Below are 14,409 nucleotides of genomic sequence, written 5' to 3'. Positions count from 1 at the left end.
TTAGATTTGGGCAAAAGTGAAATCTCCCTATAGAGTCGTCAAGAGCCTCATCTTGCTGGCATTAAAAGTAATTATGACGATAGGGCTGACTGAAAGAAAAAGTTCCGTCCCCTGGAACATTTTGTCAGTTTGTCAGGGAAGAACGGGCATGGCCTTTGAGACTAGACGATTGCGCGAGCTCTCTATTGATAGTGTGTGCCTCCCAATCTTGAAGGCCATTGATCGAGCCTGGCTAAGCCAGTGAGAAATCCAGCAATGCGGCCTTTAATATTTGGTAGTGTGGCACGGAACAAGCAATTTATCTGAAAAATTGAACTTTGGTGCGTGAATTCACCTGGAAAACCGACTGCGAAAACGGATTAGCTCTATGGGAACCCTGATGGTGCATTTAAAGTCTGGAATATTCATCAAGTCCGAATATTTGGAGTCCAAAAAATTGGTCGGCTAGTGTATTTCAAAATGTCAACTGTGCCCAATTAAACACAAAATTGGAGCAAATTAAAGTACTGCGAGTTTTCACCCTCGTGGGCCTAGACATAAAATATGAAACCTTGCATAGTGAAGCAGGCTACGTTGCTTAGATAGCCATACTTCACAGGCTACACAGCGATCATTCGCCCTCTCCGAAGAGTCCGGTACATGTGAAGAAACTGCTTTGCTCCTAATGCTCCATTTGTGCTTTTAATAAGCAATGCTTCATAATTTACTATGCAATGACAGAAACGTGCTAACATTAAGATAGGAAGTGCAGATTGTTATCAATTGTGATAACGGCTGTTCAACATTCGGAACATTTGATTTGTATTCGATTTGGTCTCAAAAATCACTATTCGCATACTGCTAGTGACAAGTGGTATGATGTCCGAACGTTTTGTTGCCATTATACATTGATTATATGGCATAGGTGGCAGTGCCCCAAGAAAGTTCGAATTATCGTGCAGTCCGAAAAATTCTATGTCAATAAAGTCGGTCAGAGATTGTCGCATATTTAATCGAATCTAACGCGCACTTCTTTTCGTTCCATCCCGAGCCCATACCATTAACATACATGCACATCCTACAACGGTATCGCCTTTCACGAAGAACACTACCACCGCCTCGTAATGATCTGACGCGACAGGAAGCCGTAACATGGTGAAAACTACAAACACATAGTATCCTCACTTGAGTCTCTACCACGCCATAAACCCTGTGCTGTATTCGTATAAATGCCCACACTGCGATCAATGGGCAAGGCTTTACCACATGGTATGAGCTTGCACAAGCACACCACAGCTCACACCCATAACACACTCCATCACATGGCAATGGAAGGCAGCGCTGTCCAGCTCAGACTCGACGGACCAGCTCAACCTGGTCAGGTGAGCGAGCAGGGCAGCTTAGGGTGCTGGACTCCAGGACTGAGGGGACCACCCACTACGCTCATGTGCTCTTTTCTATAAAGTTTACTCTCTCCCTCTTGGCTCCTGGTTGGCGCCACCCTTGTTTACCCACCGTTGATTACTAGAGCTCCCCATCTTGTTACTTTTGATTTCGTTGGATTACAAGGTTGTGTCAGCAGGGACTGCTTCCTTCATCATTAGATCCCTTTCATCTCATATTTTCCATCTAGTCATATCAATATTTTGTTCCAACCATCACTGTATTGCCCGTTGATGCTTTCTGTGTTCCAAATGCGCTGCTTTGCTGGGTCAACAAATAAACAAAAACTATATAAAATTGGAACTCTCTTTGCAGGGAAGGTGCGATTGACAGACTGGTCAATTTGTACAAGAAAGCGGTGCACAGAACTGGGGTACGAGATTGTGTTCCTATTTGTTGTAGGTTATTTGTTTATTCACCTGGTATGTACTTATTTTGTCAGTGCAGCAAAATTGTCTGAAAGTGGCAACTAACTACTATGCTGTAAAGTGTAAATCTCCTTTGTTTCAGCTTATGTAGGTTTTGTACATGTAAAACAATGAATTTCATTTGTCACACTGACATTATCTCAATGCTTCACTGAGGCTACATGTTATAGATTGCTGAAATGTTTTTTATTTTTGCTTGTTATGTTTTGTAACCAACACTGAAAACTATGTGTCAAGCATGTGTTAACAGTTCATGTCACTAGTAATGTTGGCCCTGGAAATTTCACATTCTGCTTTTGGGTTTTGTATTCTTGTAGGGCTACCTAACAGAGAATGGCTATGTTGCTATGAACAGAGTGCAGCTGATTATGTCAGGTAAGCGAAAAAAAGAAAAAACATACTATGTGCATGTTATCGCCCATTATTGTTGAGCTGAGTGCCGTACCAAATAAGCGTGGAAAGAAAAAGAAACATGGGTACACAATTGCAGTACTAATGCACTTATAAAAATAAAAACGTGCAATTATTCTTTAAAAGTAGTTGTTTATGAGTATTTAGTAGTTTATTATGTGGACTTACTGCAAACAGATGTGAAAAAAGCAAGGATAATGGAGGTGGCTGCAACTTTATTGAATAAACTTTAAAAGAAAGGTGCAAGAACCAAAGCGATGTCGACGTAAATAATGCAAGTAATGTAACTACACTGGCTGCTAATGCTGCAGCGTGCATGGGAAGCCAAACAGTTTCTTGGTGCCTTTGCAGTGGCAAGAAATGCTTGTTTTTTCGGTGCCCAACAATGTGTTCGAAAGACTCTCTATGAGAGTGTGCATCATTTGGGCAGTTGCAAATGGCCTGTAGTTATACCTCGATATAACGAACTCTGTAAGATTGGTAGTTTGCATCGTTGTGTTGAAATTTTATTGAAATTTGACGTTTTATGCAAATAACTGCAGTTGCCAGCAGATTTTTATCACACGGAAGGGGCCGCAAAATTTCCCTAATTATTGGGCTATAGGCAAAAGCAAATTTGAACGTCAAGGTAAATGACTTTTGTTGAATCAGAGAGTCACTGATGAAAGGTGCAGTTTCATTTCGTGTTGACAATATCTTCACATTGGCGATACGAAGGAAGCCAGCTATGCTTTCGCATCCACTTTGTCCCAGTAGCTGAGAGTGTTGCCTGTAATGGGGTGAAGCCGTCATGAAAAGCACCGGCAGCAGGGAGTGAATGATTAGTCCGCTTCTCACTTCAGCGCTTCTTTAAACCTCGAGATTACACACCCTCCAGTACTAAATGCGTGGGAATACAGCACACATAGCACACGCACCAGATAACATCTAAATCTAAAACAGGGTACGCAAGCTACATTCGTGCTCAGCCACGGCACCACTATAAAAAGTGAAGCGAACCAACCTGCTCCCCCCTGCCCTCCTTCGCGTGCACTTGGGCCAATATAACTTAAAACTATTCCAATCTGTTTTTCATTCTAAATCGGCCATTAGCCTACCGTGATGGCTCAGAATGGTTCGAGTACAGCGCATATGGGCGGCTGCCACGTCCATGCGGGCAGAGCGCGAGACATTTAGACCTATTGCGGAGGGCTGATGGCTGATTTGGAATAAAAACGGACTGGAATGGTTTTACGTCATAGCGGTCTTTATCACGTTGTCGCAAGCTCGCTCCCTTGCCTCTTTCCTCTTGCTTGCCTGGGAAGATGGTGCTCATCACGCCACCATCTTTCTCAGCTAACCCTTGCACGCTTTCACTTGCACCGAAAGCATACAGGGCGAGCAGGGCGCAATAGGATCCTTTCACACTTGGGACTTTATACAGAACCTGATGCTGCTTTGCTTTGGCAGGTGCTCTTAAAGTATTCATGGAGATGCTCTTAGTTGGGCATCGGATGATTTGAGAGGGGTGGTTGCAAGCCGCCACTCTTAATTAAACTATTTGAGCATCTACGTCCATGGAAGTTTCCATTTATTGTCTTGATATTTGCAGTGGCAGTGAAATTTTGTTGTATTGAAATTGTATAGAACATGTCATTACATCGAGGTTGTAAATACATGGTGTTCTGTGGACAGAATGTTATAAAAAGTTAAGTACTTCACAACATCAAGAATTGTGCTACATTGCGGCACAACTGCGTTTGCTATTGTTCCTTTCTGTGATATTCAAACACACACGTTTTCTTCTTAAGGGAGCCTTGAAACATGAAGCGGTATGTTATCTCGCGAATTTGGTGCCTCAAACATTTTTTTGCGAATACTTCAACTGTAAGGGGAGTTAATGCCACCGGTCTCTCTTTTCGTCTCTGCTAACGCGCTCGAAGCTACACAGTAAGAGAAGCCTAGAAGGCAAAGTCAAAGCCAAAAGTTCAGTGTCACGGGGGCGAAGGAGCTCATTGCCGCACCCCGTGGCGGCGGCGGTAGACTACGCTACGCAGCAGACCGCTTCCACCTCGAAGGCCACATGCAGCAGACGCAGCAACGTGCAGTACAAAGAAGAAATTATTTTTGTCTTTTTAGAATTGCAGACATATATACTGAATTTATTTAACTCAAAATTAGCAATCGCACATTACTGAGAAGGCCCTCATGATCGCGAAATCAGCCAATAGCGTTGGTAGGCTAGCTGCTTTCGATGATGCTGGAGGAAGGCATTGTGGAAGTGAGAGCAACCAATCTTCTGCTGTTTTTGACATGAAATTGTGAAATTCCTTTTGTATGCACTGCAGTAATATTTGGCTCTCTTGTTCGTAGCAGCCTCTATGACGGGTCAGCGATGTTTTCTTAATATGTTGAAAAAGTGTTTCAGGGCCCCTTTAAACATTTCTGTGCATTCAGCCACCACTTTGATCTTGCATTTCTTTTAGCACTATTACTCGTTGGAGGGAAGAGATGGTATGCTCACACATTAAAGTTTATTGTGCCTGCTTATAACTGCTACACAATGTGTTAAGCATGCAGTGGTTGCGAGTGAATTACAATTACTTTGGCATGCGCTTAAGGAATCCCTAATTTTTTTCCCTTTTTATATATTTCTGTGCAGAGCTTGGGGAAGCAGAAGATGAAATCTTCAAGCGCCGTCAACAGAATGAGGTACAATGCTCTGTGAATGTTTATAAGTTCTTGTGGTCGTGCTACATGCTGTACTCAGCTTGGCTCACGGTGACTTAAATCCCAACTTGCAGCTCAACTTCAAGCGGCGGATGAAGGAAAAGAAGAAGAGGATGAAAATGGCAAGTGTGTTTATTATCTCTATTTACTGGCTGCTTTCTGAGAAGCTGTAATGAAGCAATGTAAGTAAAAGGTGGCATTGTTTCACAAGCCTAGGCTGCTTAGTGTAACCCAAGTTCTGCTATTGCGTGGGAACTCCGCAAAAATGTGCTATGGCAGGGTTGCCATTTGAGTGAGTTGTTGCGGGCCTGCTATGTATTTATAGTAGCATGACAGACAAAAATGAACATGATTGTGAAGAAGAAAAAAAAGAAAAAACAGAGGAATCGGAGAATTATGCAGGACAGGTGCTATTGGTGTAGTCCCTTTTCACTGCCTGTGATCTTCACAGTGATGTTCAAGAACCTTGCTCATTTCACCATTTTGCTGCCGAGGATGTAGAAAAAAAAATGCCACGAGTGCTTGCATGCAGTTGAACTTTTGTTTGAGAAAGGTTGTGGAAACACCAAAGAGAAACACGCTAGACCACCTTAGACTGACAATGTTTCTTTTTTTTAGAAGTTGTATCTTCTTCATTTTAGTTTGATTATTATAAGAGAGAATTAAAGTCTGTTTCATATTTACTCCAAAACTCCCAGTGCCAGTACATCAGCGTGACATCACTGATTTCAGACTATATTTTCGTACTTCGGGCCTTGCTTTCCGGCTTCTTTTCTGGCTTATGAAGCCTCTTCTCGAGGCCATGCTAAGTCTTTTTGGCGTTGTAGAAGGGTAATTCACTGATAGAGCTCCAGTTATCTTTTCCCCTTTTAGCACCTCTTTAATCTAGCTGACAATAAGTAATGACAATGTGAGCCTTAAAATCAAATTAAAATAGACCAGTCTATGCTAGTAAGTGCAGTGAAACCTCATTAAACCGTACTTGGCTGGAACTCTGGAAAAGTATGCACTAAACAGAAACTAAACGCTTTTGTGTGGGATCCATACCCTCCCCCTCCGCTTTTCTCCTCAAGCTCTCTTTGCTATTGCTGTCTTTCATCCCCCACTGTGCTCTGCGTTCACTATTTCATCCCTTGCTCTGCTCGTTTGCTCGGTTGTAATGCTGGTTCGTATAATGCATTACTATATATTGCAAGCAGAATATTTCTTATTCGTGTCTACGTTGTATTAGAAATATTGTAGTGATGATGGTGACCCTTGAAGTAGCAATGTAAGAAGGGCCAGTGTGGCTCACTATTTGAACTTTATGAGCCCCTCTTTCTATGCTGCTAGGGCCCTTTTAAATAAAAGGGGGCAGTATATATGTATCCTTACTATTTACATGTTGTATTTTTCTTTATTTATGTATATATTGCTGTCATGTTGTATAGATAATGTTTGATATTTCATCAATATTGGCTTTAGGAGGCTGAATCCGAGGCGAGACCTGCATGGACACCAAGGGGACAGTTCGCCCCAGTTGTAAGCACAAGTCTTCTCTAGCATGTTTTTCATTTTTTTTTATGGGAGCGTTTGTTACGTGGCATTTGGCTCAGATTGATATCTATGCTGTAATCTTGCAGTGCTTGGATTAGTTTGGCAGCCTTTCGTTGTAATAGTCACTCAGCATGTCTTGTCTTGTACTCTGGCCTGCATGCCTCGCTGTTGTACAATTAGTGTGTATGAATGTGCTAGTTTTACCATGTGTACTCTGCTTCACAGTAGCTCAGTGGCAGTGGTGTTGTGCGGCTAGTCTCAAAATCATGGGTTCAAGGTCGCGACCACATTTCAGTGGAAGAGGAATGCAAGAATGCTTGTGTACCATGCATAGGACGCACATTTAAAGAAAGCCAGGTGGTTAAAATTACCTCAAAGTCTTCTCTCTGCAACATGCATCATAATCAGGTCATGGTTTTGGCACATAAAGCCCCAGAATTGATTTTATGCACTACTTCCTTTTTTCTTTTTCCCTAAAGTTTGTTCAAGTGCTTATACCTTGGTAGTAGTGCAATTGAAGTGCCATTTGTCTCGGGAATGGAAGGAACTTGCTGCACTTCTTCAGAACTCTTCTTGCATTAATAATACTAATTAATTATCCTGTGTCAACCTTCAGTTTGAATTAAACCCCATTAATCACTACGGTCTTTGCGTGCAGCGGTGGTATTCTCAGTCAATCATTTTCGACAATACTATCACTTTCGCATGACATAGCACAGGGCGTACATTGGATAATTCAAGAGGTTTTCCTCAACCAGCCAATTGGCTCAACCAGTTTCGCTTAACGGGTGTGCACTGAGAGTGAATCTCCGAAAGGGAGCATATGAGAATACATCCCCATGATGCCTCTGGTGTGAGAATGCGTCCCCAAAGTGCCACTTGTCAACTACCTTCTTATAAGAAGTGGTGTGTTTAGTGTTTTGTGTGAAACAAATGAGTCTCCATCTTATTGTTCGGCCCCCTCTCCTGTTCTTTCTGAAATGGTCTTGCATGCTTCAGCGAATCTGTGTGTTTGAATGCTTACCATATGCTGCTACAGAATTCATACGGATTCTCTTGGATAACTGTGAACTCTGTGAATTAGAAGTACTATGGATTCCATAAGAATGATATGGAAAACATACAGAAAGCGGCAGCTATGATTGAACTGCAGCCATACACGCATCCATTTCATCTTTCCATTTTGCCCTGGGGATCTCTGCACTGTTTGTTAGGGGTGCATGGACAGAGCTTTCACCATACTCAAATTCTAAGTGAGCTGACCCTTCCATTTAAAGGCTGTCGGGCAGCATGTCTCGCCAGTGCAAAATGCCAAGCAGGAAGCCCACAACATGCGCCGGGAAGGAATGGAGCATCGCCGGAACCTGAGCGACGGTGGAGGATCCAGCGCTAACGGTCGCCTGGAGTCCATGCTCAGACCTGTAAGCAAGCTATTGTTTTATTGCAATTGCTTTTGTTTTGAGTGATTGCCAAGTGATGTAAATCTCATGTGCATTGAAAAGGCATAGCAGAGGAACTTGGCATATTGTCACAAGGTCCTGACCGATCTCGTGGACTGCCAACTCTGCCACTGACATGTGCTTAGGTCTCCTGTAGTCTGCTCTTCGCCATATTTTGATGACTTGCGCCAGGTGTAGCAAAACACCTGATTTCACCAAAATAGTTGGGGTGCTTTAGTTCGTCCACACATCCAGCTTTTTTTTCGTTCTGAAACCTCGTTAATGTGCACCTGGCTATAACTCCACACTAAAAGGTAGTACATAACTGCCAGATACAAATTTATGTATCTTGAAGTGTGCCATGCTCCTACCAGCAAAAGTTAATGCTATGCCACAGTAAATGTTACCTAAAGTGCACACTACAAAGTTTCCTTTTTTGATTTTTCCGTCTATTTTCTACAGCCGTGAAAAATTCTGCCTCTCTTGTGCGACTATGCGGTAGCACAGAGGCGAGCAGCATTTCAAAACTTTGGCAGGGAACACAGGAGCAGAGCAGACGACTCGTCTGGCTTTCCGCAATGCGTGCGTGCTCATTTGTGCAATGTTCTGCGACTGAGCGAAACTGGTGCTGCTTCATTGAAACTGTACATGCTGCCGCATGGGGCCGATCATACCATGTGGTTTGTGGGCAGCAGTCACCTACTAAGCGTAGGCCGTCATTGTGCGAACATGCTTGCCGGCAGATTTCAGGGTTTATGCAGTCGGCTTTCCTTGTGCCCGCACCACTCCTAGAAATGAACACGCACAGCGTGATCTTGTTAAACCAAGACGGCAACTGCGAGCTGCTTTCGTCTCGGCTAGTGACGCACCAATCCCACTCAAAGAGGCAGCAGAGAACTGCGACATGTTTGGGTTGTCGCCTGTTAAAAACATGCAGTATGCTTATGACATTTCTGTGCACTATGCCACACGCTCTGCCCAGCAGATAGCTGAAGATGCTTATCGCAGTTGGGTTGGCGGCAATAAGCCATGTTGGCATGCTTGTCGGTGTTATACTCTTTGCCGAGCCCACCATTACACCTCCGTGAATTTCGTGTGCTTATCCATATCAGCACCAATACAACAACATGGATGCTAGAATCATTGGTAGACAGGTCTCTGCCCTTTCCGAAAAAGCGGAATACCTTTTGCAACACAGCGTTGCATTGAACTTCTTTCTTTTTTGTCACTTTTGGAATGGCCATTTGTTTTCTGGCGAATCCGATATTCTGGTTATTCATATGTTTAGGGGGATCATCGTCGAGTCTGAATTATCGATAGACGACTGAATGCATAAAGACATTTTTATTGAACTGCATGCACCATGAAGTGCAACCTCCGTGTCAGATATGAATGCAAACCCGCATGTCAGTTGGAATAGTCATGTGTACCTCAAGCTCTTATTTATGCATCGTTTTGTATAGCAACGCACAAATCATACTGCGGATTTTCACTTTGCTCATGCAGGCTCACAGTGACAGCGATGTCCGGGGCGAGAAGCGTAAGCACGAAGGGGACAGTTCAGAGGAGGAGGAAGAGCCCCATGATGAAGTGCGGTAAGCATGCTTTGCAAGCAGTGGCTTATTCATTTTTACGTTAAATAAAGGCAGGGAACCTCGAAACCCTGGAAAAAATAGTGGCAAGCCTTGGAGCACCCTGAATAATGTAATATAATGCTCCCACGTAGTAAATAGTAGCTTGCTGATACAGTCGAATCATTTAATAACGAAGTCGCATTTGATACGAAAATACCTTGATTATATCTGGTATTCATTATAGGCACATATATGTCATGTTACGATACTAGTGAGATAGTTTTTAGATTCACTTTATTATATTAACCCTTTGAGGGTCGAATTATTTTGAAAAGAACTTTCCCGGGGGGTCAAATTATTTTATTGCGGATATTGAATGTACAAGATGTATAAAGTCGGGAATAAATAGTAAAAAAAATTAGGGAACAGTATTTTGGGGTCGGCATCACTCAGAACTGCAATATGTTCAATAGTATTTTAGAGTGTGGTACTCCTTGAAACACGAGTCTCCGCGCAGCCGCAGAGAGCGAGAATACCTCATGAGCGGCGGTGATAAACGAGCTAAGAGCCATGCCAATCAAGATAGAAATCAATTTCCGCCGCCCCTGCGATAGCGTGCCGACAAAGATAAAAATCACGTTTCGCGCGCCTCCGTTGCGGCGGAACCAAAACCGCGAAAGCGCGTTGCCGCTGAGAGCGAGAATACCTCGCGAGCGGCGTTTATAAACAAGCTAAGAGCAGCGCCAATCAAGATAGAAATCAACTTCCACAGCATTTGCAAGAGAGTGCCGACAAAGAGAAAAATGACGTTTCGCGCGCCTCCGTTGCGATCACGCGGCGAAACCGAAACAGCAAAAGGGGTGTGGCCGCAGTCTGCGCGACGCGCTGAAGCTTGAAGTCAGTTCTGTTTATCTCCCCAAGAAGGTAGCACAAATTTCAAACGCTTCTTGTAAGACCTAAGAGGTGGCAGCACCTCCCAGTAAGCGTGCATCGTCATTATGGCGCGAAATTTCAAACGGAGGATCGAAACCGTACCCGTACGGCAAAGACCTTGCGGGACAGAAAACCGCCGCCGTACATGTACGGCAAAAACCGTCAAAGGGTTAATGTTCGTTATTTTAAGGTTTGACTGTATCAGTGAAAAGCGTGCAATTTGAATATCCAGCCAGCAGTTGTCCTAGCAGCCAAGAACTTTGAGGCAAATCAACCAGCTTGAAAACCCTGAGGACTGCTTTGTGAGATATGGAGAGAAGAATCATACGCATGATATTAATAAAATAAAGAACACTGGGGGCTACAGCGGCGGTTCTCGAAACATTTAGTTGTCGAGGGCTTACTGACCTATTGACAAATCGCGCTTGAGACTGTTGGATTTCATTTTGTTTCTGATGAAACTCAGTCGCATCGAAAGAAGCATCAAATTGGTTGTTTTCCATGGTCGAAAGCATTGCGTCAGCGGCCAGGAAGACACTCTAGGATATTTAGAGAATGCTATATTAGAAGTGGCCAGGGCACACCTTTCCAGTGATAGGTCATCAAGCTTTTACAGTAAGTTTTACAGTTACGTCCCAGGAACACCCGGTTTAGCCACTTATATAGTTCAAGATGCCGAGTTGGTAACATCAGTCCCTTTCTCATTTTCTATTTGAAACACTAACATGGCAAATGCAACTTTGTGTGGGCAGGTTGTTTGAAATGGCTTGCCAAGTGTCTTGTCCATGATGGCACTCATTGGGGGTGCACCTCAAGGGATCCCAGCAAATGTCCTTGGAGTTCTCTGCAGGACGCTCAGATGTCGCCAGACTGCAATTTGAAGAATGCTGGATATAAGAACGAAAGCAAGTTGATGGTGCTGAAGCAGAAATAATGAAGTGGACATCAGAGAGTGATTTGAGGAATGCGTAATTGACGGTGTGGTACAGTCAAACCGCGGTATATCAACGTGGATTTAACGAATTATCATATATAGTAGAACCTCGTTCATACGTTTTGGAAAAAAACGCTAGAAAGAACTTACTAGCCGGAAAAACGTACAATCCGAACTAACTAAAAATATTTGACAGACTTAACTGTTGTTGACATCTATGTAATGCGAAGCATCGCGCTGTTCATTGCGGCACAAGACTCCGATGCGCCTCGAGCTCGGTGTGGCCTGGCGGTCTAAGACACGTTTGGTTGTTTTTATATTGCGTGGTGTTTTAAGAGGGTGATGCCAGACACTGTTGAAGCAGTGCGTGATGCCCACATCGCACTGCCTGCAGCAGGGAATGGCCGCACGCTTGGACTACTAAAAGCGTGCAGTACACTAATAATGGCACTACACACCCCGTGTTATAATACAGATAGGTGAACATGCTTATCACGGTAGGTTTTGCGGCGATAGCTGTGAATGCGGCGTGCGACGACCCGGGCAACGACCTGGGCGGAGATTTGCTAGTACCGAAATAAGAAACTGTGAGCCATTTTCATGTGAGACAGGTGGCTATATACATATAGTGTTCTTGATTGCGCACGCCTTGTGCCTTTTCTTGTTCACATGGGATCTTGCGGCTGGGAAACGTATCGTACGGTTGCAGTTTGCTGATGTAATGAACATTGCTGCTGAAAAATCGTGTTTTCCGGGAACGTATGAACCAGTAAAAGATGGGCGGAACTCTGTTGGGTCCTTCTCTGTGTTCTCGATTGCGAGCGTTGGCGCCGGAAAAACGTATGCAACGGGAATGTATTAACGAGGTTCTACTGTATAGGAAAATTGAGCAAGCCGGAAATTCACGAATATTGTTTTACCAATATAAGTGTCTATGCTTATGATGAATACCAGATATAACAAAGGCATTTTTGTGTCAGATGTTACCTGCCTCGGTGGCTTAGCAGCTATGGTGCTGGGCTGCTAAGCACAAGGTTGCAGGACCAGATCTTGGCTGTGGCAGCCACATTTCGAGGAAGGCGAACCGCAAAAAACACCCATGTCCTGTACATTAAGGGCACTTTAACCCTTTCACTGTCGGACCTTTCTGGCTGTGACGCACCCCCAGTGTCGGCTTGGTTTCAGGGAACAAGCATAACAGGGAATGAACGTAGCAATTTATTTTTGATTATGATTGGTATACAAATAACATAGTCAATGGAATATGCAGATTTCAGTGTTCTGCAGCTGTTAGTAAACATCATCATCATAATCAGCCTGACTATAACATTCATTCAACATCCAAATCTGACGATGAGGAACTCATCTCTTCCTCGCATGAGACGCTGTCCAAGTCCGAATCCGAGCTCGGCTTGTATTCTGAATCGGAAGAGCCATCGCTCCAATGGGCAGACGAAGGTCCCAAGGGTTCAGCCATCCGAAAGTAACCGCACACAGGGAGGATGCGCTTTCAGTCGCCCGCACAACGGAGAGAAATGGGACGTTATGTCATCGAGAAAACAGAGGGAGGTGGAAAAATGCTAAAACAAAGTTCGAGGTGCTTTACGTTTGCTGCTGCAAGCCGAAAGCGAGGGTGCAGCGAGAGAGCGAAAGCAGCAATTGAGTCATGTGTCGGTCTCTTTACGGAGAGGCAACAGCGCGTGCCCCTGAACTTGATGCGCCGTAGCAGTCACACCAACAGAAAAAAAGAATAAAAACCTTCAAACCAACGGAGATAGCAGAACAACCCTTGAACCCATAACCACACGCGCGTGACGCATGATCCAGTGAACGCGGAGCGACCGCGCCACTCAGCAAAGAGAAAGGGGGGAGTGGCAGTCACACCGTACTCTTCAATAAATGTAGCAACACAGTGTGGGGCGAAAATGCGAACTTGTAGAAAGATTCAACAGATGGCGCGGCCAGTCCAGGAGCACCAGCTTTGCGCTCAGGCGTGAAATTTGGAACGCTCAATAGAGAATGTACCAGTACCTCAGTGACCCTGTGGGGGGGAAGCGCGAAGACGTACCAGTACGTCCATGACAGCGAAAGGGTTAAAGATCCCATGGTGGTCAAACTTAGTCCTGAGTCCCGCACTGCGGCGTGCTTCATAATCAAATTGTGGTTTTGGCATGTAAAACCCCAGAATTCACTTGAGTGTAAGACGTTGCTTTGTTATAATGCAGTTTGTCTGTACTCATACTAATTAGAATGACAGCTGGGGTAGTAGCTCAGTAGTTGTAGTGTTCTGCTGCCAAGCTCGAAGGTCACGGGTTCAATTCCTGTCCACAGCAGCTGTGTTCCGATGAGGGCAGAATGCAAAAACTTTGGGTGTCATACTTTGGGTGTACGTTAAAGAACCCCAGGTTATCCAAAATGTCCCGGAGCATCCAACACACACTCATTGACTGCGTGTTGCTTTGGGACACTAAAACCCCACAATGTAAAATTACTGAATTAGCTATTGGTAGTTAACAAGTTTAATACCAACAGAAGGTAAAAGAAAAAGTAGGATAGCGTCATTTGGAGTGACGAGGCATGTTTAGTTAACATAGAATAGAAGAAGTAAGAAATCATAGAAAGAGGGTATTGCCCCACAAGAGGGTGATTGATGTCTTGATGATTGTAATTGTGGTTGTTTTCACGGCATTCAAATAAAAACCTGCTTTTTACTGTCACTCATTCCCTTGCAGACTTTGGGAAGATGGCTGGAGGGAACGTTACTATGTTTCCAAGTTTGACATTGGGCCCGACAACATAGCCTTTCGACATGATGTGGTGAGTGCTTGCATTCTTTGACTGCATTTCTTTTCGTATTTTTCTATTCTCCCAACAATCAAGGATGTCTGTATGACGTGCGGTATTTCTTAATGCAGGCTTCCGCCTATGTTGAAGGACTCTGCTGGGTTCTTCGCTACTACTACCAGGCAAGTGAACCACGACAGTATATGTCTGGTCATTCGGTGTCTTGCCCTATAAAAGAT

The 14,409-nt window shown here is 44.0% G+C and overlaps 1 protein-coding gene across 2 annotated transcripts in view; it reads left to right on the top strand.

Annotated features, from left to right (window-relative positions):
* Rat1 (5'-3' exoribonuclease 2 Rat1) overlaps window positions 1–14,409 on the top strand; it is a 119,226-nt gene that overhangs the window by 28,526 nt on the left and 76,291 nt on the right. For both annotated transcript variants that reach the window (XR_011507436.1, XM_070522364.1), the window contains exons 12-20: window positions 1,738–1,795; window positions 2,168–2,225; window positions 4,903–4,952; window positions 5,045–5,092; window positions 6,435–6,491; window positions 7,784–7,927; window positions 9,452–9,540; window positions 14,119–14,203; window positions 14,302–14,352. Coding sequence is in view for 1 of the 2 variants with exons in the window: in XM_070522364.1 (XP_070378465.1) it covers window positions 1,738–1,795; window positions 2,168–2,225; window positions 4,903–4,952; window positions 5,045–5,092; window positions 6,435–6,491; window positions 7,784–7,927; window positions 9,452–9,540; window positions 14,119–14,203; window positions 14,302–14,352 (640 nt within the window). In the remaining variant the exon portion in view is untranslated. The remainder of the gene's footprint in view (window positions 1–1,737; window positions 1,796–2,167; window positions 2,226–4,902; window positions 4,953–5,044; window positions 5,093–6,434; window positions 6,492–7,783; window positions 7,928–9,451; window positions 9,541–14,118; window positions 14,204–14,301; window positions 14,353–14,409) is intronic.

This window comes from Dermacentor albipictus, chromosome 7 (assembly GCF_038994185.2).
Source record: "Dermacentor albipictus isolate Rhodes 1998 colony chromosome 7, USDA_Dalb.pri_finalv2, whole genome shotgun sequence".
Taxonomy (NCBI): Eukaryota; Metazoa; Arthropoda; class Arachnida; order Ixodida; family Ixodidae; genus Dermacentor; species Dermacentor albipictus.
Note: the sequence above shows the minus strand (reverse complement) of the source record. Positions and strands in the feature narration are given on the sequence as shown.